Source organism: Brachypodium distachyon, chromosome 5 (genome assembly GCF_000005505.3).
Source record: "Brachypodium distachyon strain Bd21 chromosome 5, Brachypodium_distachyon_v3.0, whole genome shotgun sequence".
Lineage (NCBI taxonomy): Eukaryota > Viridiplantae > Streptophyta > Magnoliopsida > Poales > Poaceae > Brachypodium > Brachypodium distachyon.
This window is the reverse complement of record NC_016135.3, coordinates 20,180,954-20,208,833: the sequence shown is the minus strand read 5'-3', so window position 1 is coordinate 20,208,833 and position 27,880 is coordinate 20,180,954. Positions and strand designations below refer to the sequence as shown.

The following is a 27,880-nucleotide window of genomic DNA, read 5'->3' as shown; positions in this document are numbered from 1 at the left end:
TCCAGAGCTAATATAGTTTTTATTTTATTTTTGAAAAAGAGAGGCTTGCCCTCTCCGGCTTCCATTATTGAAACCAGTGTGTTACAAGATTCAGCGAAATATTTACACTCATCTCCATTCAGAGACGAGGCCACTTTCAAGCAAGAGCAATATCTAAGCGACAGAGCTAAAAGAACAGCCCCTAACTGGGAGCAAGCAGCTTAAGACAACTGATGCTAACAGGACCAGAAACTAGTCATCGCCAAACAGAGTATCACAGCAAACAAATCCTTGACACCAGCACAGAATCGGCATCAGAGATTCCTTCCATTCCAGCTTCCCAAGCAGCGACTGCAGACGATCTTTTTTTGTCAGCCAGCAATTCTTCTACGCATAGTGTTCCAGCCCCGAGCAGCTTCAAAGACCTCTCGAGCAACTTGATCAACCAACCTTGTCCCCCACAGAAGCAGGTTTTTGTTTGCCTCCTTTATCTGCAACACGGACCAAAGGTTAAGACAGTAGCAAAATTTCTTCACCACACCAAATGGCGAATTCAGTCGCACATTTCTGAAACAAGCGTCATTCCGGGTGTTCCAAATAACCCAGCAAAGCCCAGCAATCCCAACAAGAACAAGTTTCTTCATTTTTCCATCAAATCTGGGGATCCAGCTATCCCACGGGGCTGAGATAGTATTCGGCAATGCCGGCAGATCAAAAGCACATCTTAGGATGTCTGGATGTTCCACATAAACTTTGCCAAAGGGCATAACAGGAAAAGATGGTTAATTGTCTCCTCCTGGTCACAAAATTGGCATAGAGAATCACCTTTCCCACCCCTGTGTATCAGAACATCCTTTGTAAGAATGCTGTTGTGAGTAATGAGCCACAGAATTTTTTTCATTTTGAGAGGAATCTTGATTTTCCAAATAAATTTTTGAGGGAAGTCAATGTTTTGCCACATTAGTTCTTTATAAAAGGAACTGACAGTGAAAATGCCCTTCTCAGACAAACTCCACCGAAGTTTGTCGCGACTCATTCAAACGCACTTGCTCACAAGATCTCAATATTTTTTGCCAATCCAGGAAGAGATCCCCCCACAAGGTACGTGTAAAACACACATTGCCCCCCTGCTACTAACCACCGCAGGCCGCAGCAACAGAGATGTTTTTGTTAAAGCAAATGTCATATAAAATAGGAAATTGGAGCTTGAGAGGTCTGCTTCCCAGCCACCAATCCTCCCAAAAGCGAGTACTTCTTCCATTGCCTATTCGAAACTTACAAAGAGCAAGAAACTTATCCTTACTATGTAAGAGTCCAGTCCAGAACATAGAATCCCCAACCCTTCTCTTAATTCCTCCAAAACACTCATTCTTAATATATCTAGCCATTAACATTCCCTACCATAGGCCAGGACTGTTAAATAATTTCCAGATCCACTTCCCTAACAACGCCTCATTCATGCCATCCAAATCCAAAATCCCTAAACCCCCCTGCTCCTTTAACTGACAAACCTTCTTCCACGCCACCAAATGATATTTTTTTTGCTCCCTCCTGTTCATTCCAGAGCATCCTAGCCCTATAATAGTCGATCCTTTTATGAACTCCAACTGGGAGTTCATAGAAGGACATCATATATAAAGGGATACTGCTAAGACTAGAGTTGATTAGAACAGTTCTCCCTCCAGATGAGAGTACTCTTCCTTGCCAGCAACTCAGGCTATTTTCAACTTTGTTCTCCACCCTTTTCCAATTTTTGTTTCTAATTCTTACAGCATCAACAGGGATGCCTAGGTAAGTAAGAGGAAGATCCCCAAGTTAAAATATTACTGTAAACCTGACTTTTAGCCACAGCCTCACCAAAGCAATATAAATCACTCTTATTGAAATTTATCTTTAGGCCAGACATTTGCTCAAAGGCACAAAGCACAAATTTCAAGTTCTTTGCACTTACCTCATCATCCTGGAGCATAAAGATGGTATCATCGGCATATTGTAGAATATTAATTCCCCCCTCTATTAATTCAGGAACCACCCCCTTAATAAACCCAGCTTTTCTTGCATTATCTAAAAGAATAGCCAATGCACCAGCTGCCAAATCAAAAAGTAAAGGTGACATAGGATTCCCCTGCCTCAATCCAGTGTAAGTGGGGAAATACTGACAAAAACAGTCGTTAATCCTTGTAGTGGAACGCCCGTGGGTTCAACATGCAGAAGAATAGCAAGCAGGATTTGGAAAGCCCGTGGGTTCACATGAGCATATGGTACAACGGCAAAGGGTATAAAGAAAAGACTACAAAACTTCAAGGATGCAATGTTTAGGGCGACTCGAGCGGGCCAACGCAAAACAGACACAAAATATCTGTTTTGATCCGTTTGGGTAGCGGTGCGACCAGAAAAGAGGCCCGTGTCCAGTCTGTGTCTGCTTGGGTCGCAAGGTGCGGTCAACGCGATGACCCATTTAAATTTAAAAACTTCATAATTTGAACCAATACATTTAAGTTGATACTAGAACATACAATAACTACTGCTAGCCTAGCAGCCCTCAGGAGCGAGTGGGTGGCAAGCCGGCGACGGAGGCAGCGGGCGTTGGGGGCGAGTTGGAGATGAAGGCTGCAGCCAACGGGTGTCGCGGGCGAGTTGGGAGCGAGTTGGGGGGGGGGGGGTGCGAACCGGAGACGGTAGCAGCGGCCAGAGCCGCCACGCCCCTCCTGGTCGGCTGGTCGTGGCGTCTCTGTATAATCTGAATTTGATACTCTGGATAATCCGAATAATAATCCGGTATCCGCGGATAATATGATACCCTATCATATTCTGATTCCGACTGAATTATCCGGTATCCGTTTTCGTATCCGCCCGGATAAGAAAATGCATATCCCATATCCGATCCGACAGGATCCGGAACCGGATTCAGCTGGATATTATCCGATCCGGTTTCACCCATACTACTAAGCCATCTACTCGGATTTCGAATCCTCGCCACTGGATTTGGGAACCATATGGCAATCCCAATACTTCGTGCCGAATGGTGTGAGGACATGAGTTTTGAAGAGGCTGTTAAGCTGATTGAGAAGTGCTCGCCGACTCAATCAGCCTCCTCGTCGCAGAGCGGGAGGAACGTCTTGAGCTGCGCCTCCGCGCGCTCCTCCGCCATCTTCCTCTGGTGCTCCTTCTCAGCTTCGAAGCCCCGCGCGAGCTCCTCCGCTTCGATTTCCACCCGGCGGGCACCATCGTCGGCGCCGGTCTTCAGCAACGCCTTGCAGGCGTAGTTAACCAGATGCACCTCCTCTTGCTCGTCGGACCCGCGCACTCGATATCGTGGGCGGACGTCGGCGGCACGGGAGCTCTCCAACGCAGCTCCAGGAGGGGCTGACGCCGCAAGGCTTTCGTTCTCCTCGATCTCTATCTCCTCTTCCTCCTCAATCTCGGGCTCCGAGCGACGATGCACCAGCCAGCCGGCGGTGCCGCGCTTCGAGGCTTCATGAGTGCAACGGCCGCCAATTCCCCGGCCAGCAAGCGTGGCTCCCCAGCCAGAATGAGGAATCCATCCTCGGTGGTGGCGGCGCACGTTCATGGAGTAGGACGAAGGAGGCGACGACGGCAAATTGATGGCCGCAGGTTCTCGTCGGCGAAAAGGCGGCGAACCCTAAGGTTTTGGGGATTGCAACGAGTGGTGTAATGGGGTGGAGAAATGGGAACAACGGGGTTCCCGTTTAATATGACCAAAGTGGGTGTCGCTGGGCCGCTGGCCGGTGGGGCCAGGAAGCCCAACAGTTTGACCTAGGCGGACGTCCCAGCCGGTGGGGCCAGGAAGCCCAACAGTTTGACCTAGGCAGACGTGGCAGACACAGCACATGTCCGTTTCCTGTCCGTGTGGATGCAAACCAGGCCCAGAGTTTCCTGTCCGTATGGATGCAAACCAGGCCCAGAGTTGGGTCCGGAATGCGTCCAGACGGACAAAAAGACGGACCCGGGGGGCGCGAAATAGATCACCACGCTGGGCTAGCGGCTTGTCCGTGCGGACGCCTTAGACACGAAGGCCGAGAGGCAAATTTTGAAGCTCATAATCTAGCTCGAAGCCTCAAACTGTGTTAGATCTTTCGGTTGGAATAAGTCTATTATAGTGCTTATTTTATTTATTAGCATAGGTGTCCATTCCAACAGTAAAAAGGAAATCAATTAGCCAGGTATTAAAGGGTATTATGGTGTCTTCTTTTTGTAGCATATATCGGTTGGAATAAGTGTATTATAGTGCTTATTTTTTATTAGCATAGGTGTCCATTCCAAAAGTAAAAAAAAGATTGAAATCAATTAGCCAGGTATTAAGGGTATTATGTTGTCTTCTTTTTGTAGTATATATCACGCAGATATGTCAGTTTGGTCAAGTGCGGTTGTTCTTTTTAACCTGGGGACCAAAAGCAGGATGAAAAGAAAAATGGCACCAATGTTGTGCGCCCCAAAGTCCCCATTGCCATCAACAATGCACAGATAGCACATACAAGGAGGGCTAGAAAAGACACATTCTTCACAAACACCTAAAAAATATTGTGCCACTATCTTTTCAAAAATTCATATCTCCAGGGACATGCTTGTACACCTTCAGAATTGGTTTTGGCATCAAAGCAATAGTCGTACAGATAACTTTGAGACTAAATAAGTTCTGTACTCATTATTTATGTCTCCTAAGGTCTGTACTATGATTGCTGAAAATTAAAATGCGACCTAAAATCTGTGACGATGTAAGATTAAAAAAAAAGGTCTCTTACCATTGATCTCCTTTAGTGGATATCTCCTCTGTATGAGGTCCTGAAAACCATTATAAACATTAAGAATGAGAGTGGAACTTTGGAAGTGTCTTAAGTTCCTACTTAACAAAGTAGCAGTAGCAACATGCAAAATCCAAACCTGCACCGCACTGCTTACCTATACGTTTGGTGGTGTCATTTTGTAGCTCACCCTTGAGCTTTGCTTTTAATTTGGCAGCAAGATTCCTGGACTTTGATCTACCCTGTTTGTTTCCTGAAATCATAAGTACTGACTTTATTAAGAATTCTGAGGCTAAGGTAGATTAATTGCAAACAGACTTGCGCAAATACACATAGCATTACATGACAATGATTAACTAATATCTATTGCATGTAATTTGAAATGCTGCAGACTGTAGAAACACAATAACAACTGCATATTTACCTTTTAGAGACATGATTTATCTCTATCATAATGACACAGCAAGTGCTTCACCGTAGTGATATTTTTACCCACAAGATCATTCCAATGTTTCCCATTTAGGGAAATTCTCTCTAATCGATGTACAACTTCCTTCTTTGGTGGAGGATAAATCTCAAAATAGAAATAAAAAAGGTTGGGTGTGTTATAACAAGATTGGTAATTATCAAAATTGTTCACTTTGTCTGTCTTTGCATCTGATGGCAATGGTACTACAATGGCAAGCTACAATGTTTCTCCATGCATATTTTCAATCTACCATCCAATATATAACAGTAGAAAAAATATACAATGGTGCCCACACTAAAGCTACAATGGTGCCCATGCAAATTAATGTAAACGGCCTATGGCAAAGAATAATGTTTCACTGACAATTGTACCTCATCAAGAGCAGTGATAATAATGCCATGACATTACCCTTTTCATGTTGTAGGTTTTTTCTTAATTCCTTTTTTTTCTGCTACACCACGCCCAGCACATTCCACACAGTGCACATCCCCCCCTCCGATCGAATTATGCATCAGGTCTGATCACAGGGCATGCACGAGAATCGTGCTATGAATAAATTCCAGGTTTCAGTGGCAGCAATGGCATGGAATCTGCACCTAATAAATCAACTGCTTGCTATTGACTTCTATTGGAGAAAGGTCTTCATATGAATTTGTAATAATGAATGAACAAAGTTACTTGATTTCGGATAGAAAACATGAAGTAATAAACATATGTAAGATTCAGGCTTTCTTGCCCTGTGAACATATCAGCTAACAAATATAGGAAATATGAATAACAGCAACAAACACACAAACTAGAGAGAATTCCATATTTGCCATCCAAAATTTGCTCATATGCCCAAATGCCACTCAAAATTTCCCACTTCCAAATGTGCCACTAAAATTTTGCACCATGTACAAATTAGCCGCTACAGTCAGTTGACCGTCAAGTTATAGACGAAAAGACAGTTTTGCCCCTAGATACTAGTATATGATTTTTCCTTTACAAAGTACTCGTTTAAGGAAACTTTTCATTCCAGATTTTTTAAATGGAAGTAGCATCTAAAATTCAGACTGAAAAACTGATTCAGCAGCTTTTCTCCTAATTTAACTTAGCATCACAGTTTTCATGGGAGCCTCAAATCAGGTCGGGACTAGGATTTTGGAAGGGGCTTCGGAAGAACGCTCAGAGCAGCATGGCCATTCTGATGTACCTTGGTATTGCCGCTGCGCCGCTAGCCGGGGATGGCCGCCGCCGCCTCGCACGACGGGGGAGAACGTCGCCGACTCGCTTGCCGTGTGGGAGAGCGTCGCATCTGCGCCTGCGGGGGGAGGACGTCGCCACCGCCCGCTGGGGATGGCCGCCGCCGCCGCGCCCGTTGGGGATGGTCGTCGCCGCCTCACCTGCTGGGGCGAGCGCCGTCGCCATACCCGGCGGGGATGGCCGCCGCCGCCTCGTTTGATCCCTCCTCAACCGAGAGAGAACAGCACGGGTTGTTTATGTGGGATTTTTTTTCTGAGCTGACGTTTTTTATTCCGTGCGCGCCACTTCTCGCTGAGCAAGTTTCAATGTGTCATGCGCGGTTGGTTAAACTCAAACTAGAACATCCATTAACGTCCACGTGATGACTTGTGGGGCCCGTGCACAAACCGTGCCACTTTTTCTGCTTTTATTGCCTCTCCAAACTGCTTCCCATTTTTCACCAACCTGTCCGTGGTCTCGTTCGCTTCCTCGCTCTGCTGCTCCGCCACCCGTTATTTTGCCGGCGGCGGCCAACGGGAATCCTTACGACGCTGCCGTTCTGCACTGCGCGCTCGCTGGCTTTGAGGTATTGGCTCCGTCGCGCATTTTTGTCGTGATTTCATCGCCCGCTAGGGTTCTGCCTGTGTTGTTTCGGGTGATTTCGAGGGTTTTGAGAGCAGGAATGTCGTGCATGCGTTTTGATTTGTGTGCGTGATTCATCGATTTGTGTCCAATTTCATGTGTGGGTCATCGTGGTTTTGGATATGGTTCCAGAGATGTGGCGATTTGGGGGTGGCAAATTGAGTGGTTTTTGAGAGGGGGTCGATTTGGCAGGCTCGATTTGTTCGCCTCAATCCCGTGGTCAGACCATGGGAGTTCGCCTTCCTCGCGCCTACACGTCGACTGCTTAGTTCGGGGCGACAGGGCCATGGGGTTCGTGTCATTGTTCATCCTCATTTGTTCCTCATCCTTGTTCCATCTCCTTGTCCTTTTGGTTCATTTGTTTGTGAGGTGGTGAAATCACGGGGCTGCCTATTTTGTAGTGCGGTTGATTTGTCTATTGATCCGGCGACGGGTTTGCTATTTTGAATTTTTTCTGGGCGGATGTGGCTGATTAGCAGCCAGCCCAGTTAGCACTGCGGGCTTATTTTCCTGGTGATTTCTGACCCTTATTAGTGTTGGCCTGATAGGTCCGGCAAACCGTGCGATTTTGGGGTGGTAATTCCTCTCTGGGTATTTTGGTGTTTTTTTATTGGGTCGAATTCACAATCCATTGTTTGGTCACCATTTGGATTTTAGGGGGAACCAAACCCATTTGTTTAGTCGTTGTTCAACTTCGGTAACAGGAAGGAAATTAGGTAATTATTTTTTGCAGGCTTTGTTGCGTTCCTGTGTAATTAGGTAGTTAATTGTGTATCATTAAGCTGGCAATTTAGGTTCGTTGTGTAGGTTATTCCTGTAATTAGGTGTTCAACTTAGGTTATTCCTGTGTAATGAGGTGTTCAACTTCTGAAACAGTAACCTGGTAATTTAGGTTGTGTGTATTAGGTTATTTCTGAATACATATGCTTATGTATGCTTATGGTACATTACAAATTCAAATTTGGTACTAATCTGCTATTGCCATTGCCAGTACTATGAGCATTCCAATTTAAAAATGTGCATGTTCTCAAGCTAAATATTGTTGATGTTGGCTGTAATTTAGTCGGGTCATTTTTGTATAATGTGGTAGTAGTCGGGTCATTCACGGCAACTCTCGAAAAATGGCAGCATCCTAGTGGATTTGTCATGTGATAACTTTGGTGCTCCATCTGGTAGTTTCATATTTGTCATGTGATAACTTCATTTTTGGATGCACAACAACCTTAAAGAATGAAAGTTTCCTAGTGCATTAGTTACGTGGTAACTTTGCTACTTCATGTCAGTTAGTTTTTGTGTTTGCCATATGGTAATTTCATTTTTGGATGCACCCCAACCTTTGAGAAATGCAACTTATTTGTGCATTTGTCATGTGGCAACTTTTCTGCTTCATGCTTGGTAGTTTTGTGTTTGCCATGTGGTATCTTCAGTTTTGGATGCACGACAACCTTGAAGAATGGTAGCTTCCTAGCGCATTTGTCACGTGGCAAGTTTACTACTTCATGCCTGATAGTTTTGTGATTGTCATGTGGTAACTTCATTTTTGGATCAACTGCAACCTTAAGGAATGGTAGGTTTCTAATGCACGTCACGGCAACTTTGTGTTTGATATGGTGGCAACGTTTTATTTCATAGCATGGTAACTTTGTGTTTCAAAAAGTCGCAACTTCATTTCTTGCCGGTAGTTTCATAATAGTAGGTCTGGTAATTCTAGTATGTTTAGCATGGCAACTTCAATCTAGAATGGCCAAATGTCTCAGTGGTAGTTTCAGAACGGTAGTTCTAGTAATTTTGGTCTATTTAGCATGGCAACTTCAATCTAGAATAGATGAGTGTCTCACTGGTAAAAAATTTGGTCCATGGTTAGCAACTTGACTTGTATAACATGGTAGTTTCAATCACAATGCATTGGTAACTTGATGGAATGCTAACTTATTTTATATTTCACGCCTACTTAGCATGTACATATCATGGCAATTTCGGTTAGATTTCACTAGCAAGTTTATGTATATTAGCATGGTTACTTCAGTCAAGACTAATTGTTTTCGTGTTTTTTTTACCACAGAAACTGTAATTTCCGAAGATTCTATGACAACTTCGTTTGTGATTAGTACCGCTATTTGTAATGCGATGCCTATTTTTGTCCGAGGAAAATTGTAAGTTGCGTAAAAAAATTCTACGTGTAGTGTATTTCTACATGAATGGCATGGTTTGTAATGATGATAGTTTTAGAATAGTAGGCCCGGTAATTCAATCTATTTAGCACATCAAGTTTTCAAATCTAGAAGGGATAAATGCCTCACTGGTAGTTTCAAAATAGTTTGCCTGATAATTACAGTCTATTTAGCATGTCAACTTTAGAATTAATACTAGGCCTGGTAATTCCAATCTATTTAGCATGCCAACTTCAGAATTGTAGGCCTAGTGATTTTAGTCTTTTTTGCATGACAACTTAAAATCTAGAAGGGTGAATGTGTCTCACTGGCAGTTTCATAATGATAGGTCTGATAATTCTAGTCTGTTTAGCATGGCAACTTCAAAATAGTACGCTTGGTAAGTTATGTCTAATCAGCATTACAACTTCACATCTAGAAGGGATAAATGTCTCACTCGTAGTTTCACAATAGTAGGTCTGGTATATCCTGTCTATTTAGCATGTCAAATTCAGAATAAGACCAGTAATTCCGGTCTATTTTGCATGGCAACTTCAATTCTACAAGGAATGAATGTGTCTCACTGGCACTTTCAGAATCATAGACCTGGGTAATTCTAGTATGTTTAGTATGGCAACTTCAGAATAACAGGCCTGGTAATTTCTGTCTAGTCGGCATGACAACTTCAAATCTAGAAGTGATGAATGTCTCACTCGTAGTTTCAGAATAGTACATCTGGTATTTTCTGTCTATTTAGCATGGCAAATTCGGAATAGTAAGCCCAATAATTGTAGTCTATTTAGCATGGCAACTTCAAATCTATAAGGGATGAGTGTGTCTCACTTGTAATTTCAGAATAATAGACCTGATAATTCCAATCTGTTTAGCATGACAACTGCATAATAGTAGGCCTGATAATTTCAGTTTATGAGCATGACAGCTTCAAATCTATAAGGGATGAATGTCTCACAAGTAGTTTCATAATAGCATACTTGATAATTCTAGTCATTTTTTGAATAGTACGCTTGATAATTTCAGTTTATTTTAGCATGGAAACTTTAGAACAGCAAGCCTGATAGTTTCAGTCTATTTAGCATGGCAACTTCTAAACAGTATGCCCGATAATTCCAGTCTACTTAGCATGTCAGGTTCAATCTAGAGGGGATAAATGTCTCACAAGTAGTTTCATAATAATAGGCCTGGTAATTTGACTCTATGTTTTAGCATGTCAACACTTCAACCTACAAGATGAGTTCCACGTTACGTAGTTCATGTCAAGAGGATGGCAATTTTAGAAATTTTAGCATATCAAGTTTCATCTAGAAGGATGAGTTTCATACTGGGTTGGGCCAGGCTGTTTCTGGGCCGGTGGCCCGATTCGTCTCGCGCTCACGCGCTCCCGCGCTCCCGCTCGGCTAGGCTGGTTATGGACCAAATTGGCTGGCTTCCGCTCGTGCCGCACAAAAGAAGCATACGCGCACACAGTCGGCCGATCTCGCGTTCGCGCGTACGTTCACGCCAGCTTCGGTCGCGCGACAGATGAAAAAGGTAGTACGGCCGCGCGTTAGTCGCGTCCTTTTTTTCTTTTCTTGTAACACATAGATCCAGGGGTATACTTGTCAGTATGGAAAAAACTGACAATTTTTCAGGTCTTCCACGTGGTCAACTAACAGAAAACTAACTGTAGTGGCTAATTTGTACATGGTGCAAAATCTCGATGTAAATATGGAAGTAGGAAATTTTGAGTGACATTTGAACATGTGAGCAAATTTTGGATGGCAAATATGGAATTCTCTCCACAAACTATGGGATGTATATGTAGTATGCTAATTTGAACCAAAGAATAGTAAGTTTAACAAAAAAAAAACTTAGCAATAGTATCGGCAGTCTCCTTGAAGTCAACACAGTTTGATATATTTTGACTTGGCCAAGAATTCAACAACCGATCGAGTTTCAATATTGCAACTCCTGAAGTAAGAAAAGTTTGCACGCAAAATTGAAATACAACAAAAAAAAAGTAGCTGCCAACAAGCCAGAGATTTTGCTTAATTCAATGAATGAGCTGCAAAACAGTGATCCCGTTTGGAGACACATTGGCACTGCATACATGATTCTACTCCAATGGATGGGTGGAAGAGCCATAATCCTTTAAATTCATCGATCCGCAGTTGGGTACGAAAAAGGAATAAATTTGCTGTACAATACAATTGGACAAACCTCCCCTCCATTGAACCATGACACAAATTATGTTGCCACAACAACAATGATAACACCATGAGATAGTATACTCTCGATTGGATATGATCTCTTGAGTTGAGAAGTAGACACAACATCACCGCAGAAACAAGTAAACTTGGCTGGGAAGTCCACAGCTAAACAATCTGCTCCTGTTTGGATTTTCATTCTCAGGCAATAGTAGCTAGTTCACTGTTAAATCTTCGCACTTGATTCATATGGTAAAGAAAAACAAGCAAATTTCCATATCTCCATTCATAGATAGATATCATCCGTGCACTCCTTCAAAATGAGCCACATCGTCCATCCGAATTCACTAAATTGGCACATATATTCAAAGACGCAGAGGGGGCGCGGGGAACAGAGCGTGGGCGTACTGACCTCATCGACCTTCTCCAGATCCGTGAGCAGCTGCCGCACGGTGGCGCCAACGCGATGGCGGCTCGCGCTAGGAGGCAGGGGGCAGGTGGCGGATGCTGGCCGTTTTCAACGCTGGCGCAGCCGATGCAATCATGCAATGGAAGCCGGCGGCAACGGGGGTCGGGAGGACAGGCGTCGGCGTGTGAGGATTTGAGGACGCGAAGGAACTGGAGATAGAGGCATAGAGCTACGCTGCGGGAGTTAAGCTCCGGTGCATGCGAAGAAATAACGGCAGCGGCGACCAGAGGGCGAGAGGAAAGGATAGGGATGCGAAGGGGGAGGCGGCAGAGCAGAGAAAGTGCGCGGAGGAGGAGGAGTTGGAGTCGGGAATGAATGCTCGGGAAGACAAAGAATCGAAGAGTTGGAGCGCTTAGAGATGAGGATTTCAGACTTGTTGCGCTCAGTAAATAGCACCCAATTTTAAACAGAGGGAAGGGGAATCGAGGGGTTTTCTTGCCTAAACAATTGATTTCCGCACAAAAAATGACAGCATAGCGTTTGTCAGTCGCCACGTCAGCAAAACCGTTTACGAAACTGTTTAGGTTGGTGGACTTAACTCTGTACTATATCCCAACTCTTAATTAAGTGAACGGGCCTTGTCGTTTTCGTAAAAAAATACTTTCTATGCAACCAAGAGACCTTTTACGGTAGGGACGAATGAATAGAAGCCCTCCATTTAGCACATCTAAGGAATTAAATCTATCAGTGCTAGGAGATCAAAAAGGTAGTATTTACTTTTACTATTAGTAAAAAAAAAGTAAAATCCTAGACAAATTTCCCATGATCCATATGCATCCACGAGGATGATTTCTTTCCTCCATTATAAATTGATAATACATGACCATAAGTGTGACCATAAAATATATTTTTGCATATTTGACGAAAAAAATAGTCATCGACTCCTACATCTAAATCTGAATAGTACGATCTTATTAATTTGACTAGATCAGGATGGTGAGCGCTGCTGCGCCCGTCAGTTTCGACAATAGAATTGTTGGAAGGATACAAATATTTGGAAACACGAAGGATAAAAGTTAAACTTGGATGGAGTAAAGAAAATTAGTAATGTACGTATTCCAAGTTATACGAGTAGTTTTGTCTAACTGGAATTAATAGTTTAATGCTAAAGCATGCACACAATTGCATCAAGCCAAAATTGAAAGCCAACAATTCCTTGATGCTACTGCAGCTATAAGACATTCATGATCCCACGGTCCCGAATGTTGGAGGGGTGAGAATCTGCAAGGGGCTCAGTTTACTGTCCTAAATAAGAGCAAATAAATCATCCGAATTATGTTATTGCCAGCTGCATGACCAAAATTCCCATGCTTATTTATGTCAAAGAGAGCAATGAGGGTTTAATCATCATAAGATTCTTCCTGTCTGAATAATAAGCACAAGAAGAAGCCTCCATAAAGAGAGGTGAAACAGAGCATTCCTAGAAAGAAAAAATGAAGCATGAATTAATGAGAGAAGAATGGAGGAACCAAGATTCCCCTTCCCGGATGAAAAGAGATTGAATGAGAAGTGAACCATTTTCCCGATAGATCGAATTTCAAGTATCCGGTATCGCAGGTTGGAATCTAAGCTTTCCCTACTGAAATATGATGGATATCATAAGATAAGATCACCGAGACTGGTATCTCCATGGTGTCGCACCAGTGGCACCCGGGGTACCACCGTTGCGCGACGCGTGGGTTGCGTCGGCGAGTTCTCGGAAGGGTCTCGTCCGGGGCGGCAACTGCAGGCTGCCCAGCAAGCTACCAGCCCGGAAGGGCTAGCGGGGCTTCGGAGAATATTCCCGTTTGGACACCTCCCGGGAAGTCACTTGCCGGGAGGAGGGGTTCCCGGGCGCCGGTTCCCGCCGTAAGGGCGGGGCCGAGCGAGCAGGGCAGCGACGCCACGTGGGCGCGCGCTGGGCGCCCAGTGTGCAGTCTCGCCAGGGCAAGGAGTGAGCTACACGGCGCATTTAATGAGCCGACAGGAGGGGCGTTATCCGTCTTGTCGGGCGAACAGTGGCCGTCCAGTCCTATTTCTTAGGCCCTATACCCCTAGCAGCGGGGTTGGCGCTCATGCATGCATGCCAGCGCACCGAGGAGGAGTTGCCCAAGCTCCTTGCTCGCCACTTGTAAACCATGCACCGTGGCACCTGTGGTATCCCCTTGGCTATAAAAGGAGGACCCCGCCAACGGTCAAAGGGTTCTTTTCCGGCTCTTGCATTCAGCGAACAAGCAGTTCTCCGCGGGTAGTAGCCCAAAGTAGAAGAAGCACTTAGCCAAAAAGAGATCGCCCGGGGGCTTTCCCCGGCAACCCTGTAAACAGCTGATTGCTCGGTAATATAAGCTCAGACAAGCAGGACGTAGGGTTTTACACCGCAAGGTGGCCCGAACCTGGGTAAAGATTGTGTGCATGTGTCTTCCGTAGCGATCCCGACGTGTTCTAAGGCTTCGCATTGGCCCCGCCGGCGCCTCGCGACAAGGGGAAAACCCTCCCCCGCAGGGAGGCCAGGGTAACGGGGACCCGGAAGGGTCCTCGGACTCATCACCCATGCCGCGCGAGGTGACGTGCGTGGCATTCTGAATGCCCGCCAGCAAGAGGATCTGCGCCAGCGCCTAGATCGTCGGCGTCGGCGCGAGGTAGAGCGCCCACGCCCGCAGGAGCAGGAAGATGCTCCTATGGGCCACGAAGACGGCTGCACCGCGTTTACGCGCGAGTTGCGGCGGGTGACATGGCCCCGCAAGTTCCGAGCGCCCGCGCTCGGTACGTACGACGGGACCGTGAATCCCAAGGATTTCCTCCTGACCTACACGTTGGGGATGCATGCCATCGGCGCCGACGACAAGGTCAGAGCCAATTGGTTCCCGATGGTTCTAAAGGGATCAGCGAGAACCTGGCTGCTCAACTTGCCCACTGGGTCCATCGTCACTTGGGCGGACCTGCGTGAGCAGTTTGTGAGCGCGTTCTAGGGCGGCTACAAGCGCCTGGGAACCATGGCGGAGCTGCACACTGTCGTGCAGAAGCCGGGAGAGACGTTGCGGAGCTTCGTCAACCGCTTCTCCAAACTCTCCTACTCCATCCCGGAGGCGGAGGCAGCCGCCATCGTCAACACCTTCACCATCAACGTCCGCGACCCCAAGATGCGCGAGAAGCTGAGCACGCATCGGGTCCGGACGACACAGGATCTGTACGCCCTGGCACACTTGTGCGCCATGGCCGAGGAAGGGCGCCTAGCGCCCGAACTAGCAGCCAAGGCTGCCGCGAGCCCTGAGGAGGGTTCGCAGAAGAAGGGTTCCCACAAGCGCAGCGGGAAGCAGGTTCTCGCTGCGGAGTCGAGGGCTGTTGCCACGAGGCCTGGAAAGAAGGCCTTGCCCGGTGGCGGGTCTGGCGGCAAGCAGGGCAACGCGCCCCGCTGCCCCATCCACACCAACTCCACCCACGACGCGCAGGACTGCCGCATCCTGCAGGGCATCAAGCAGCGGCGCGAACACCGCCACGAGGAGTGCCGAGCCGCTGGAGCCTACTTCAACTGCGGTGACATCGGGCATCTCTCCCGAGATTGCCCGAACGACCCCAGAGTGCGTCCGAGGCCTGCCGGCAGCGGCGCCGACAGGGAGGACGCGGCCAAGCCCGTCCCGGCAGGGAGCGCTCTACCCGGGGATGGGACAAGGCTCGTGCTAAGGAGCAGCGCGAGTCCGACTACACGGGTGGCGACGAGCCGGGCTTCCAGGAACCCCGTGGCGTCGCCTGCATCCATGGGGGAGCTTACGCCCTCCCATCTCATGCCGCGGTGAAGCGCCTCACCCGGGATGTGTGCGCGCTGTTACCGGACGCGGAGCCGCAACAGCCGCTGAGGTGGTCGCACGTGCCGATCACCTTCAGCGCCGACGATCACCCAACGCGGCAGCTGGGTTTCGGGGTCATACCCTTCGTGGTCTCACCGATCATCAACAACATGACGGTGACCAAGGTTCTGGTGGACAACGGAGCGGGGCTGAACCTCCTGTCCGCTAGGTTGGTGGAGAAACTCCAGCTGCCGGTGGAACAACTGAAGCCCACCGAGCCGTTCCGAGGAGTAAACCCCGGGATCATGCGCCCCCTGGGGCGCATCACGCTGCCGGTGACCTTCAGGTCCCGGGAAGCGTTTCGGACCGAGCACATAGAGTTTGATGTGGCGCACACCCCGTTGCCCTACAACGCGATCCTTGGTCGGCCGGCGCTGATCAAGTTCATGGCGGCTACGCATTGCGACCTCAAGGACGCGGCCTGGTGTGTTGGCGAGGTCGTCAGGGCCGCCGCCACAGCCGACGCTGGTGACGAAGACGTTGCCGTAGACGAAGGCTCGCCGGGCGACGGCCCGGCAACAAAGAAGGCCCGCGCTGCCCCGCAAGAGCTTGCCGGGGGAAGTGCAGGCTCGAGCTCGTGCCCTGGCAAGGGCCAGAAGCTCCGGGAGGAGGCCACCAAGGTGAAGAAGCTGCCCCTCCAAGCCGGCAACAAGGAACGCACCGTCACCGTCGGTGCGAACCTTCCTGCCGAATAGGAAAGCGCCCTCATCACTTTCCTCCGGGAGAATGCCGGCGTGTTTGCTTGGGAGCCGTCGGATCTTCCCGGAGTCCCGAGGGAGGTGATTGAGCATCGACTCACGGTGCGCCCGGACGCCCGCCCCATCAAGCAGAAGATCCGCCGCCAAGCGCAGGAGCGGAAGGATTTCATCAAGCAAGAAGTGGACAAGCTCAAGGCTGCCGGGGCTATTAGGGAAGTTCTGTACCCCACTTGGTTAGCTAACCCTGTAGTAGTACCCAAGTCGGGGAATAAGCTTCGCATGTGTGTAGATTTTACTGATCTAAACCGTGCGTGTCCCAAGAATCCTTTCCCTGTACCCCGCATTGATCAAATAGTCGATTCCACTGCTGGTTGCGATCTACTGAGCTTTTTGGATGCTTTTTCCGGCTACCATCAAATCAAGATGGCAGTCGAAGACGAGGAGAAAACAGCGTTCATCACCCCGATTGGCTGCTACTGTTACACGTGCATGCCTCTCGGGTTGAAGAACGCGGGTTAAACATTCCAACGCGCGTTGCGCGAGCGTTTGGGACCCCAGCTAGGCCGAAACGTGGAGGTCTACATGGACGACATCGTCATCAAATCGAAGCGCGCGGACTCGCTGATTGATGACCTGCGGGAGACGTTTGACAACCTCCGCAGGATCAAACTCAAGCTGAACCCTGAGAAGTGCACCTTTGGTGTGGACTTGGGCCAGCTTCTGGGTTTCTTGGTTTCTCACAGGGGGATAGAAGCCAACCCGCAGAAGATAAAAGTTATCGAGAAGATGGAGGCTTCCCGCAAGGTGAAGGATGTCCAGCGCCTCAGCGGTTGCGTTGCCGCGTTGGGCCGCTTCATCTCAAGGTTGCGCAAACGCGCCCTGCCTTTCTTCAAGGAAATGAAGAAGAAGGGTCCGGTTGACTGGACCCCCGAGGCCGAAGCGGCGTTCCGAGAACTCAAGCAGTACCTGAGGTCGCCGCACGTCCTCGTCGCCCCCAAGCCGGGCGAGCCGCTGCTACTCTACCTAGCAGCAACTGACCAGGTGGTCAGCTCGGTGCTGGTTGCCGAGAGGGAGGAAGACATTCCGAGGACTGAGGCTGCGGGGCAGGGGGCTGAACGGCCCCCGGCAACCGCCTCGAACCCGGGGACCACCCTCGAGCCGGCAACTCCAGCACCACGCAAGCGGCTAGTGCAGCACCCGGTGTACTTCGTCAGGGAGCTGGCGCCGGGGTCGTCATCGAGTCACCGACGGGGGACCAACTGAGGTTCGCTGTCCAACTCGATTTCCCGAACTCCACCAACAACACGGCGGAGTACGAGGGTTTGCTCGCCGGGTTGCGGGCGGCAATCGCCCTCGACATCAAGCGCCTGGTTGTTCGCGGGGACTCCCAGGTCGTGATCAACCAGGTTAACAAGGACTACGACTGCCCGCAGATGGCACCGTACGTGGAGAAAGTCCACAAGCTAGAACGCAAGTTCAAGGGTTTGCGATTCGAGCACGTCAAGCGGAAGGACAACTTCGCAATTGACGAGCTATCCAAGATGGCAGCAGAGCACCGGAAGCCCCCGACGGGGGTGTTCTGGCACAGGCAAGCTGCGCCCTCAGTCGCCCCTGAGCCGGTTGCCGGGGAAGCCCCTCCGACAACCGAAGGAAACCCCGCAATAGCAGGGGTCCATGCCACTGACATAGCGGCATGCGTTGGCAGGGGACCCCTCCGTGGGCAGTGGAAATCACTCGCTACTTGAAGGGGGAGGCCCTCCCGGAAGACGACGTCGCCGCGGAGTGAGTGGCGCGGCAAGCCAAAATGTACGCCATGGTGGACGGGAACCTCTACCGCAGACGCGCGAATGGAGTTAAGCTCATCTGCGTGCCTCAAGACGAAGGGCGCGCGCTGTTGGAAGAGATACATCGAGGCACATGTTCCCCCCATGTGGCCTCCCGGGCACTGGTCGGCAAAGCGTTCCGGCACGGTTTTTATTGGCCCACGGCCGTGGCCGACACGGAGTAGCTGGTGAAGACGTGCGAGGCGTGCCAATTTCACTCAAAGAAGAGCAACCAGCCGGCGCAGGCCCTGCATGTCATCCCTTCCTCGTGGCCGTTCGCGGTCTGGGGGCTGGACATCGTCGGCAAGCTGCCAAGAGCAGTCGGCGGCTACGAGTATTTGTTCGTGGCCATCGAGAAGTTCTCCTAGTGGGTGGAAGTAGAACCAGTGCGGAAGGTGACCGCCCAGGCGGCCATCAAGTTCTTCAAGAGCATTGTGTGCCGGTTTGGTGTGCCTAACAGCATCATCACCGATAACGGCACGCAATTCACGAGCGCGGTGTTCCGGCCTACTGCGAGGCCATGGACACCAAGTTGCACTTCGCGTCCGTTGCTCATCCAAGGAGTAACGGACAGGCGAAGCGAGCCAACGCGGAAGTGTTGCGGGGGCTCAAGACGAGAACCTTTGACAAGCTCAAGGGCTACGGAAAACACTGGATCGAAGAACTCCAGCCCGTTCTGTGGTCAATCAAGACCACACCTAGTCGGGCAACGGGCGAAACCCCTTTCACCCTTGTCTACGGGGCAGAAGCGGTGCTGCCCCTCGAGCTCAAGCACGGATCTCCCCGAGTACGCGCGTACGGCAACTCCAGCCAACACGAGCAAAGGGTCGATGATCTGAACTTCATCGAAGAGCTTCGATGCCGGGCTGTTGTGCGGGCCGCGCGCTACCAGCAGGGACTCCATCGTTATCACGACAGGCGAGTCCGTCCCCGGGGGCTCGAGAACAGAGACCTTGTCCTGCGCCGGATACAAGGAACGAAGGCCGGGAACAAGTTGACTCCGAAATGGGAGGGGCCCTTCCGGGTAGTGCAGATGACCAGACCGGGGGCTGTCCGGCTGGAAACCGAAGAAGGCTTGCCGGTGCAAAATAGCTAGAATATTGAGCACTTGCGCAAGTTCAACCCGTGAAGCGGCGGAGCCTGACCCTCAGGTGATGCCGCCGATGCATACCTCTCAAACTAGTGTAGCCGGGCAACCCCCGTGTGTAAACCATTGGTTATTGTGAATAAAGATAAGTGCTTTTTCCCTAAGTTTTAAGATTGCCTCGTTTATTTGCATGTTCCTGCTTCTTCTGTCTCCTGCTTTGGGTGCACGGAAGTGTCTTTCCCTACTTGGTTGTGAGCAGGGGGCTGCTGGAGCCTCGAAAACAAAAACCTGTTGCCGGGTCGCTCCGGCACGGGACATGCAGTTGCCGGGCTTCCCGCAAAGTGCATCACGGGACATGCCGTTGCCGGGCTTCCCGCAACATGCATCAGGGACGTGCGGTTGCCGGGCTCCCCGCAACATGCACCACGCAGTCGCTGCGTCTGGGAATGAAGTGCTCACATCCAAGTTTGGCGTCGACCCCTCCGTGCCCGGGGGCTGAGAGGCAGGAGATTATCCATGTTGCTTTGAGTTCTTCGTGAATTTCGAAAAAAAATTGCAGCATCACGGGCTTGGTAAGAATCTAACATGTAGGGTAAAAGTGGAATCTTGCGCACTGTAATGCCCGTGGACCGCCCACGGGTCGCGGCTTGTAGCACTGTAATCTTGAGCGACCGCACCACGAGGGACTCGCCGCACTTCGAGGCCCCTGATTCAGGAGGGAGCCGCCACGTGTGCCACAGCAACTAGGCGCGTGGAGTGGTGAACACTGTACCGCACTTCAAGGGGCGGAGCGCCACGTATGCTGTGTTGACCCGGCGTGTGTGATGGCAAGCCCCCCCCCCCCTAAAAGGAGCGTCCTGGCCACGGAATGGCTCAGAGCACAGCCAAGAGGCTGCAAAGGCGGGTGGTGCCGCAGAGGCGCGATGGTGGTGCATTCCGTCGGCGCTGGGCACCAGCGGGTGCACTGCCGCTGTGTCCTTGCCACGTCTCCTCTAGCGAGCGGCTCCGGGGTGAGGGCTGCCGCAGTGTCCCTGCCGCACCCTCCAGAGGGCGCCTTTAGAGGCGAGGGTCGTATCGAGGACGCTGTGATGGCGCCGGTGCCGGTGTTCGCCGTTCGCTCCGGCCCACCGCAACGTCCCTGCTGCGCCCCTCAGACAAATTTTTCCCCAAGCAGCGAGGGCTGCTGCAGGGACGTCGTGACGTCCTTGTCACCCCCACTCGCTGGTGGCGGCGAGGAAGGCACGACGTCCCCGCCGCACCCCTCGGAACAGGTTCCCCCGAAAGCAAGGGCTTTTCCAAAAGCGAGGGTTGTTGCGGAGGCGTGGTGGGAGCATCGTCGTCGGCGCTTGTCGCCGGCGGCAATCTTGCCGCGGCGTCTCCATCGCATTCCTCCAGCTGGCTCTCTCAAGGGAGACATGTCAGGCGCGCATCACCGGCAAGCGTGCCGAGCATAAGACTGAACGAAAAGCTAAGTGCTCGAACCTGAACGATGGACTTTTTAAGAACTGAACATAGCTGAACGTTGCCTCGCCAAGGGCGCCCTCGGAACCTGCGTGTGGCCAGGGTGTTAGAAGGACGCTTGAGGGGGGAGTGCGCTCCCCGTGCAGCTTCTGGGTCCATCCCGGGAGGGCATGGCTTGGAGTAGTTACCCCGCAAGTGGAATGGCTCGCCGCTGCTGCGTGACCCCAGGTCGGCACTGCGGGTCCGTCCCGGGTCCCTGGTCTGGTCAAAAGTGAGGCGCGCGAGCCCCCGGCAACACAAAGCAGAGCACACAAAGACTAAGGGATCCACCCCGCGAGGCAGCCCCGGGAACAAGGAGCAAGCATTAAGCAGAACTAAAGAGCTTGATTAATTAAGCAGCAAATGATTACATGGACTAATCAAAATGTAATTGTTCAAACAGCGCAAAGCGCTACACTTGCAGGACAAGAACAAAAGAAGATAAACAGGAAAGCAACAGGGACCGGTAGGAGGCTGCGGCAACTAGTTGCCGGCGTCTTCCGCCGGGGGCTCCGGGGACGGCTCGGGGTCTGGCTTCCGCTGCATCCGTTCGACCACCTCGTCAACGAACCCACGCACCGCCCGAGTGTGGGTGGGCTCGTCCTCACTGTCCGACCAGGCGTCCAGCAGCGTCTCGAAGGGAAACGTCGAGTTCCGGAGGTGTATCCTCGGAAGGATCGTCCCGGCGACCTCCCGGGCGCAGTTGGCAATCTCGTTGGCGCCGTATTGGGCGATCCAGACGTCGAGTGCCCCGACCTTCCCCACCAGGTCGGAGAAGAAGGGGATCAGCGTCAAGACGTCCGTGCCGTCCACCGCCGCGGCCTGCAACTAGAACCGGGGCAGCAAGTCGCGCAACGCCTGGGCGATCTTGAGCAGCTTCTCGGTCTCTATCTGCCGCTGCCCGATCAGCGTGCCATGGTGGAGCCTGGAATCATGCGCAGCCTTCTTGGCCTAACGGAGGTTGTTCTCGAGCGCCGCGAGCTCTGCGGTCTTCACTGCGTTGTCGTTGCCGGCCTTGGCGAGCTCCTCCCGGACGGTGGCCAGCTCGGTCTCAAGCTTGGCCGCTCTGTCCTTGGCAGAGCCGCCGCTCCCACCGCGTTCTCGGTGGCCTTGACCTGCACCTCCAGCTTGACGCGCAGGCCCTGGATCTCACCGCGGTAGTTGGCGATCAGATCGCTCTTCTCGTCAAGCCGGGCCTGGGCTGCCGCGAGCACCCCAGTGTGCTCCTTCTTGGTTTCCTCGAGGGTCGCCGCCAGCGAGTCCAGCGCCCCCTGGAGTTCGGCGCGCTGGGCCTCCAGCCGCTGGTAGAGCTCCGCTTCCGAGACGACCGGTTCGTCGGCGCCCTCTAGGGCTTCCCGGGCAAGGCGCGCCTCCTCCCTGGCGAGGCGCGTCTCCTCACACAGCCAGAAGAGCTCTTACCGCTCCTTCTCCACGGCTTCCCGCACCTCACCAAGCTGGCTCTTGGCGATTGCATGGTGCTCCCTCACCTCGTTGAAAGAGGTGACGAAGGCCAGTTGCTGGTCCTTGACGGCGTCCAGAAACCGGTGCGCTCGCTCGAAGATGCTCGGATCCCAGGTGATGCGATTCCAAGCCACCCCTGCAAGGGTGCTGAGGTCGGTGTCAAGGGAGGCGGCCGATGACAACGAAGCCCCCCACCGCCACCGTAGAGCTGAGCGGGGGGTCATCTGCACGTGCCGGGGCGTCCTGTCGCCCTTCCTCGGCAAACACCCCTTCAACCGCGCCCGGGGACTGCGGGGCTGGTGAGGCTGCCGCGCCCCCAGCAGGGGCCGCCCCCTGCTGGGCAGCAGAGGAATCCGTGCCAGCTGCGTCCGCGGCTGCTGGCGCGGCGCCTGGTGCCGTCCCAACGGCGGCGGTGGTCACCGCTGCCGCCGTGGCCGGCCCGGCATGGCTTGGTGCGGGAACCACTGACGACTCCTCCGCCGCCCCCGTGATCTCCACGTCAGAGTCGAGATCAAACACGGTAGCGCCCGCTCCCGGTGCGGGTGCGCTTGGGCCTGCAGCGGCAAGAAGTGTGAGAAACGGCAAACAAAAAGTAGCCCAAAGGCGGACAAGGGGGCTCAGGGCGGTTACCTTGCAAGGCCGTCGGACTTGCAGGGGGAGCCTCCCCCTCCTCCTCCGCCCCTGCAGGGGGCTCCAAGAGGCTTGCCGCGGGCGAGATGCCACCTACGGAAAAGGAAGGTACAGTTGTCTGATTAACTGACAATTGAAAATACAGCGAAGGAGGAAGGAAAGAGCCGTACCTGTCGCCGGCGCCACCTCCGTTGCGGCTGGGTCGTCGGCAGGTGCAATGACGGCGCTGCTAGCCCTTGTGCCGGTCAGGTCAGCGGCGCGCCGGCGTCCGCGCGCGCCCTCTTGCTCGACGTGGCGGGCGGAGAGTCGCCCCTCCCCCTCTTGCTGGCGCTCGCCGGTGAATCGGTCCGCGGGGGGTTGCGCCGGAGCGCGAAGCCCCAGAAGACCCCTCGAGCGGGCGGCGCCGTGGGCGCCCATGGCGGTGCCGCAGCCCGGTGCGCCGCGGGAACCGACCTAACGATGAACTCGGACTTCATCTGGTCGTGGGTGCGGAACACCACCCTCGACGACATCGCTTTCATGTTATCGATCCGGGGTAGAAGTAATGGCGGAAGAGCGCCACCGACGGCATCACCCCTACGAACGCTTCGCAGAGGAATTGGAAGGTGGCGAGGAGGAAAAGCGATGTGGGGTGAAGCTGCGCCACCCGCAGCTGATACGACTCCATCAGCGCGTGGAGAAACAGCGAGAACGACGGCACCAGCCTAGTGAGGAGGAAGCGCTCGAACACCAGAAGTCGTTTTCCTGGTGGTCGGTGCCCGCGGGGAAGACCAGGGTCTCCCCGTGTCCGTTGAACCCGGAGGCGACGGCATGCCGGATCTTGTCCAGCGCCTCGCCGTTGTAGCCGGGCCGGTAGAAGGCAAGCGTGGCCCTCATCGCCCGCTTCTTCTGATCCTTGTCGACGGCGGCCGCCAAGGCCGCCTCGCTTTTGCTGGCCGTCGCTTTCTTCGGGACCTGCCCCTCTTTTCCCTTCCTGGTGGTGGGGGGCGCCATGGGGAACGGAGGCGGAAGTTAGCACGAACTCTTGGGCGCAAGATGCGAAGGAGTTGGAAGACGAAGGCTGGGAAGCAAAGTGATTTCCCCTCGGTACGGAAGTAAAAACTTTATAGTACCTGGCCGTTTGGTAACGGCCGGCTCCGCACCCTACGGGCGTGCTGGGATAATTACCAATCAAATGGATAATGCAGAGAGTGGCCTTAACTTCCCTGTTTAACGAGGAGGTTATGGCGGAAATCACGCACCTACTACTCCGTCCGTAACGGCAGGGTACGTGGGGCAGCGAAGAGACGCGGGCCTGAGGCGAGTCGGGACCCACGCGTCGGTTGGGGCGTAGCCCGGCAACCGACCCGGGAAAACCTCGCCCGGGAACCGGTGTTGCCGGCACACGCCCGGGGGCTACTGTCGCACCAGTGGCACCCGGGGTACCACCGTTGCGCGACGCGTGGGTCGCGTCGCCGAGTTTTTGGAAGGGTCTCGCCCCGGGCGGCAACTGCAGGCTGCCCAGTAAGCTACCAGCCCGGAAGGGCTAGCGGGGCTTCGGGGAATATTCCCGCCTGGGCACCTCCCGGGAAGTCACTTGCTGGGAGGAGGGGTTCCCGGGCGCGGGTTCCCGCCGTAAGGGCGGGGCCGAGCGAGCAGGGCAGCGACGCCATGTGGGCGCGCGCTGGGCGCCCAGTGTGCAGTCTCAGCAACGCAAAGTGTGAGCCACACGGCACATTTAATGAGCCGACAGGAGGGGCGTTATCCGTCTTGTCGGGCGAACAGTAGCCGTCCAGTCCTATTTCTTAGGCCCTATACCCCTAGCAGCGGGGTTGGCGCTCATGCATGCATGCCAGCGCACCGAGGAGGAATTGCCCAAGCTCCTTGCTCGCCACTTGTAAACCATGCACCGTGACACCTGTGGTATCCCCTTGGCTATAAAAGGAGGACCCCACCAACGGTCAAAGGGTTCTTTTTCGGCTCTTGCATTCAGCGAACAAGCAGTTCTCCGCGGGTAGTAGCCCAAAGTAGAAGAAGCACTTAGCCAAAAAGAGATCACCCGGGGGCTTTCGCCGGCAACCCTGTAAACAGCTGATTGCTCGGTAATATAAGCTCAGACAAGCAGAACGTAGGGTTTTACGCCGCAAGGTGGCCCGAACCTGGGTAAAGATTGTGTGCATGTGTCTTCCGTAGCGATCCCGACGCGTTCTCACGCTTCGCATTGGCCCCACCGGCGATCGCCGGAGCGATCCCCGTAGCCCACTGCCGAACCTAAAAAGGGGGTGCCAGCGCACCCCCGGTGTCGGAGCCCCGTGCGACGACACATGGTAAAATATGTTCAGACCTAGAGTGACTTTGTGTCAATAGTATAGAAAATAGATGCTCTCAGTTCAGTTCAATACTTATAGAAAGCAGCAAGAACTGATGAAATGAAATTACATCAAGGAAATAAGTTACGGTAACCTTAACAGAGTCCATAGAAAGAATCTTGTTGTGGACTTGCTTTGACCCCGAGTGACCATTGATCAGTAGTATAGAAAAAAAGTTCCTCTGTTCAATTCAATCAACAAGACTCGTGCAAATTCCATCTAGGAAATAAGTTACAGTAAGCTTACCAGAATTTCGCAGAATCCTGTTGTTGCCTTGCTCTTCCCACCTTCCCGCTGGTACTTCTGGTCCAAAAATCAGCAAATGGAGGCACCTTGATACTGTCCTTAATTTGTAAAATTGTAGTGTTATAGACAAATAGCAACATGAACAAAAGCAATAAAAATCACTATTTTTCATCCAGTTCACATAGGCCCACGAAATAACTAATGGTCATAAATTGACAAAATATCAACCACCATCATGGATCTAACAAACTTAGTCTTGCTCTAGTTCCTAAACCAACAAATCCTCTTTGCATCTACCTTTGTAGAGTCTTAACTCTAACCCAATAGTTTATATTGAATTACAAATCTTACTTGTTCCTCGAGGCCTTTTGAAGAGCGCAAAATAGATGCAGCTTGATAATATGCATGAAAGCAATGTAGACCAGCAACTGCTTGCCCGATTACTGGCAAGGTACAAACTCTGTTTCTTTCCTATAACCCTAAAACTACCAATCATCACAACACAATCACTTCTAAAATGAGAAAAGAAATGAGTTGAAAGAGAATAGCCTGTCAATTTTGATATAATAAGAGTAATTTGAGGTGAATCTTCCTATTTGGCAATGTTATTTACCTGTCTAACATGAGGGTCAATATGCCAAAGAAGATAGCCACAGCATTATCAGGCACCTGCAAACAGTAGTAAAACAACATTAGCACATTAGGTAGTAATTGTAATTATCATTAACTTGATTAAAAAGAACTTTCCGTCACGGGTAGGCATGTCAAAGGTTAGCGAGTAACTCAGTTGTTAATATATGATTAAATACAATGTGCTTCCTCCGATCCATAATAGGTGTCTCAGATTTAGTACAAAGTTAGTACAAAGTTAGTACAAAGTTGTACTAAATCTGAGATACTTATAAATGGATCCAAGGGAGTACTTTCATATAACCTGACCGAAATAATATGAATCAATGTGACACGAGAGCCAAGGCTTCGACCTGCAATCGAAAGCGGGTCCTTTAATTTTAGATAGAAGAAATGTTTGAAGAAATGTTTCTTCTGTCTAAAATAAAAGAATTTTGCTGACAATGTTTTCCTCATTCTTCTGATCCCATCTGGCTTCATGTGTCCAATCTTGAATATAGCCAAGAAAAGGTAAAATATACATTCCATATCGCGAATGAAGAACAAAGAAGGGGCCATTTTTGCAGAGCATACCAATCGCTCACCCAGTCAACCCTTCGATTTGGGATGTAAATTTCAGTAAAGAATAAAACTCCTGAGTATTTAGTGGCAGAACTCATTATTTGGAAGCCTAGCATAAGTTCCAGTCAGATGGAGAACCATGAACTTCCAAATAAAAGGAATTATCTCGAAAAGTGAATTTAACGGTTGATGTTTTCAGAGGTAATTAACAAAAACACATATCTCCTATTGTCCTTTATAACACAAATGGGCCAAGTGGTCTTCTGATAGAGCTTGTAATAAAGTGAGCCAACCAATTGGATGTGGGTAGCTGCCAATGATAAGTGCCAAGAATGGTAAATTGGTAACCCTCAAAGAAACAACAACAAGAAAAGAAACACAACAATGCATCTGAAAGTCAGTACCACTGTAAATGCAACATTAGCTATTGAAATGGTTGTTCTTGCACAAAGTTCATGGAATATCTTATCGAGCAAATAGGTAAAGAGCTCACATGCATGTGAACAAGCACCTTCATGTACACATTCTGCACAAGTAATCATATTATGCAGGCTGTGTCCATATAATTTCAATAAGTAGCACAGTACATACATACACAAATTTCAACAATTTGGTTGACAAAAATTTCTGCAGACTAAGGGTGAAACATGATTGCAGTTATAGCAGTATATAGAAACTGGAGAAAGGAGAAAAAAATTCTGCTAGAAATGATCCACATCGGAGAGAGAGAGAGGCTCTTCATGATTCCATGTTTGGGGCCCTAACTGAGAGAGCATTGAAGATAGAAGATCCAAGGTAAAGGTGAGGAATCTATCCATACCAGCCCTGGATGAACTCGGTGCACAGGTCATCGACACAGGTCTTCAGGCTGAGGCGCTGAGCTTCTTGCGGCCGAAGATGCGGAAGATGATGACCTTGCCGGGTCGCGGCCGCCCAATCCCTACATCCAGCGCCTTGTTCTCACCAGAGCCTGAGCCAGTGCAGAGAGTGGAGGCGGGGCGGGTGCAGCGAGCGAGGCGGAGCCATGGTGTGGCAAAAACATCGGCGAGGGGGGTTGCGAGCTGGAGGGACGAGAGACGCGTCCATGGAGAAACGGAAGCGGCGGCTCTGCGGACTGCGGAGCAAGGAGCGGACGCGAGAACAATTGTCCACGTTGGTTCACACGGCCCACT

At 51.1% G+C, this 27,880-nt stretch overlaps 1 protein-coding gene across 16 annotated transcripts; it reads right to left on the bottom strand.

Annotated features, from left to right (window-relative positions):
- Window positions 1-27,880, bottom strand: LOC104585391 (skin secretory protein xP2-like). Of its 16 annotated transcripts, none has more exons than XR_002961156.1 (6): window positions 27,529-27,880; window positions 26,131-26,186; window positions 25,518-25,610; window positions 4,900-4,995; window positions 4,743-4,782; window positions 1-470 (listed from the first exon to the last, which is right to left on the bottom strand). XR_002961156.1 is itself a non-coding variant. In XM_024455960.1 (6 exons), coding segments are annotated over exons 1-6 (438 nt in total). In that variant the 5' UTR covers window positions 26,211-26,445; the 3' UTR covers window positions 1-469. The 16 variants fall into 16 exon arrangements, 3 of the variants coding, with proteins under 3 accessions (XP_024311728.1, XP_024311731.1, XP_024311727.1); XM_024455960.1 differs by lacking the exon at window positions 27,529-27,880 and adding an exon at window positions 25,869-25,996 and having other exon boundaries at window positions 26,131-26,445; XM_024455959.1 differs by lacking the exons at window positions 1-470; window positions 4,743-4,782; window positions 4,900-4,995; window positions 27,529-27,880 and adding exons at window positions 22,019-22,847; window positions 22,924-23,016; window positions 23,094-25,246; window positions 25,869-25,996 and having other exon boundaries at window positions 25,518-25,615; window positions 26,131-26,445.

Bases quoted from the DNA above. Each gene is read 5' to 3' on its own strand.
- LOC104585391 (XM_024455959.1), bottom strand. From the start codon at position 23,340: ATGGGCGCCCACGGCGCCGCCCGCTCGAGGGGTCTTCTGGGGCTTCGC. The intron at 23,017-23,093 runs GTACGGCTCTTT...CCTTTTCCGTAG, and splicing joins GGAGGTGGCGCCGGCGACAG to GTGGCATCTCGCCCGCGGCA. The intron at 22,848-22,923 runs GTAACCGCCCTG...TTGCCGCTGCAG, and splicing joins AAGTCCGACGGCCTTGCAAG to GCCCAAGCGCACCCGCACCG.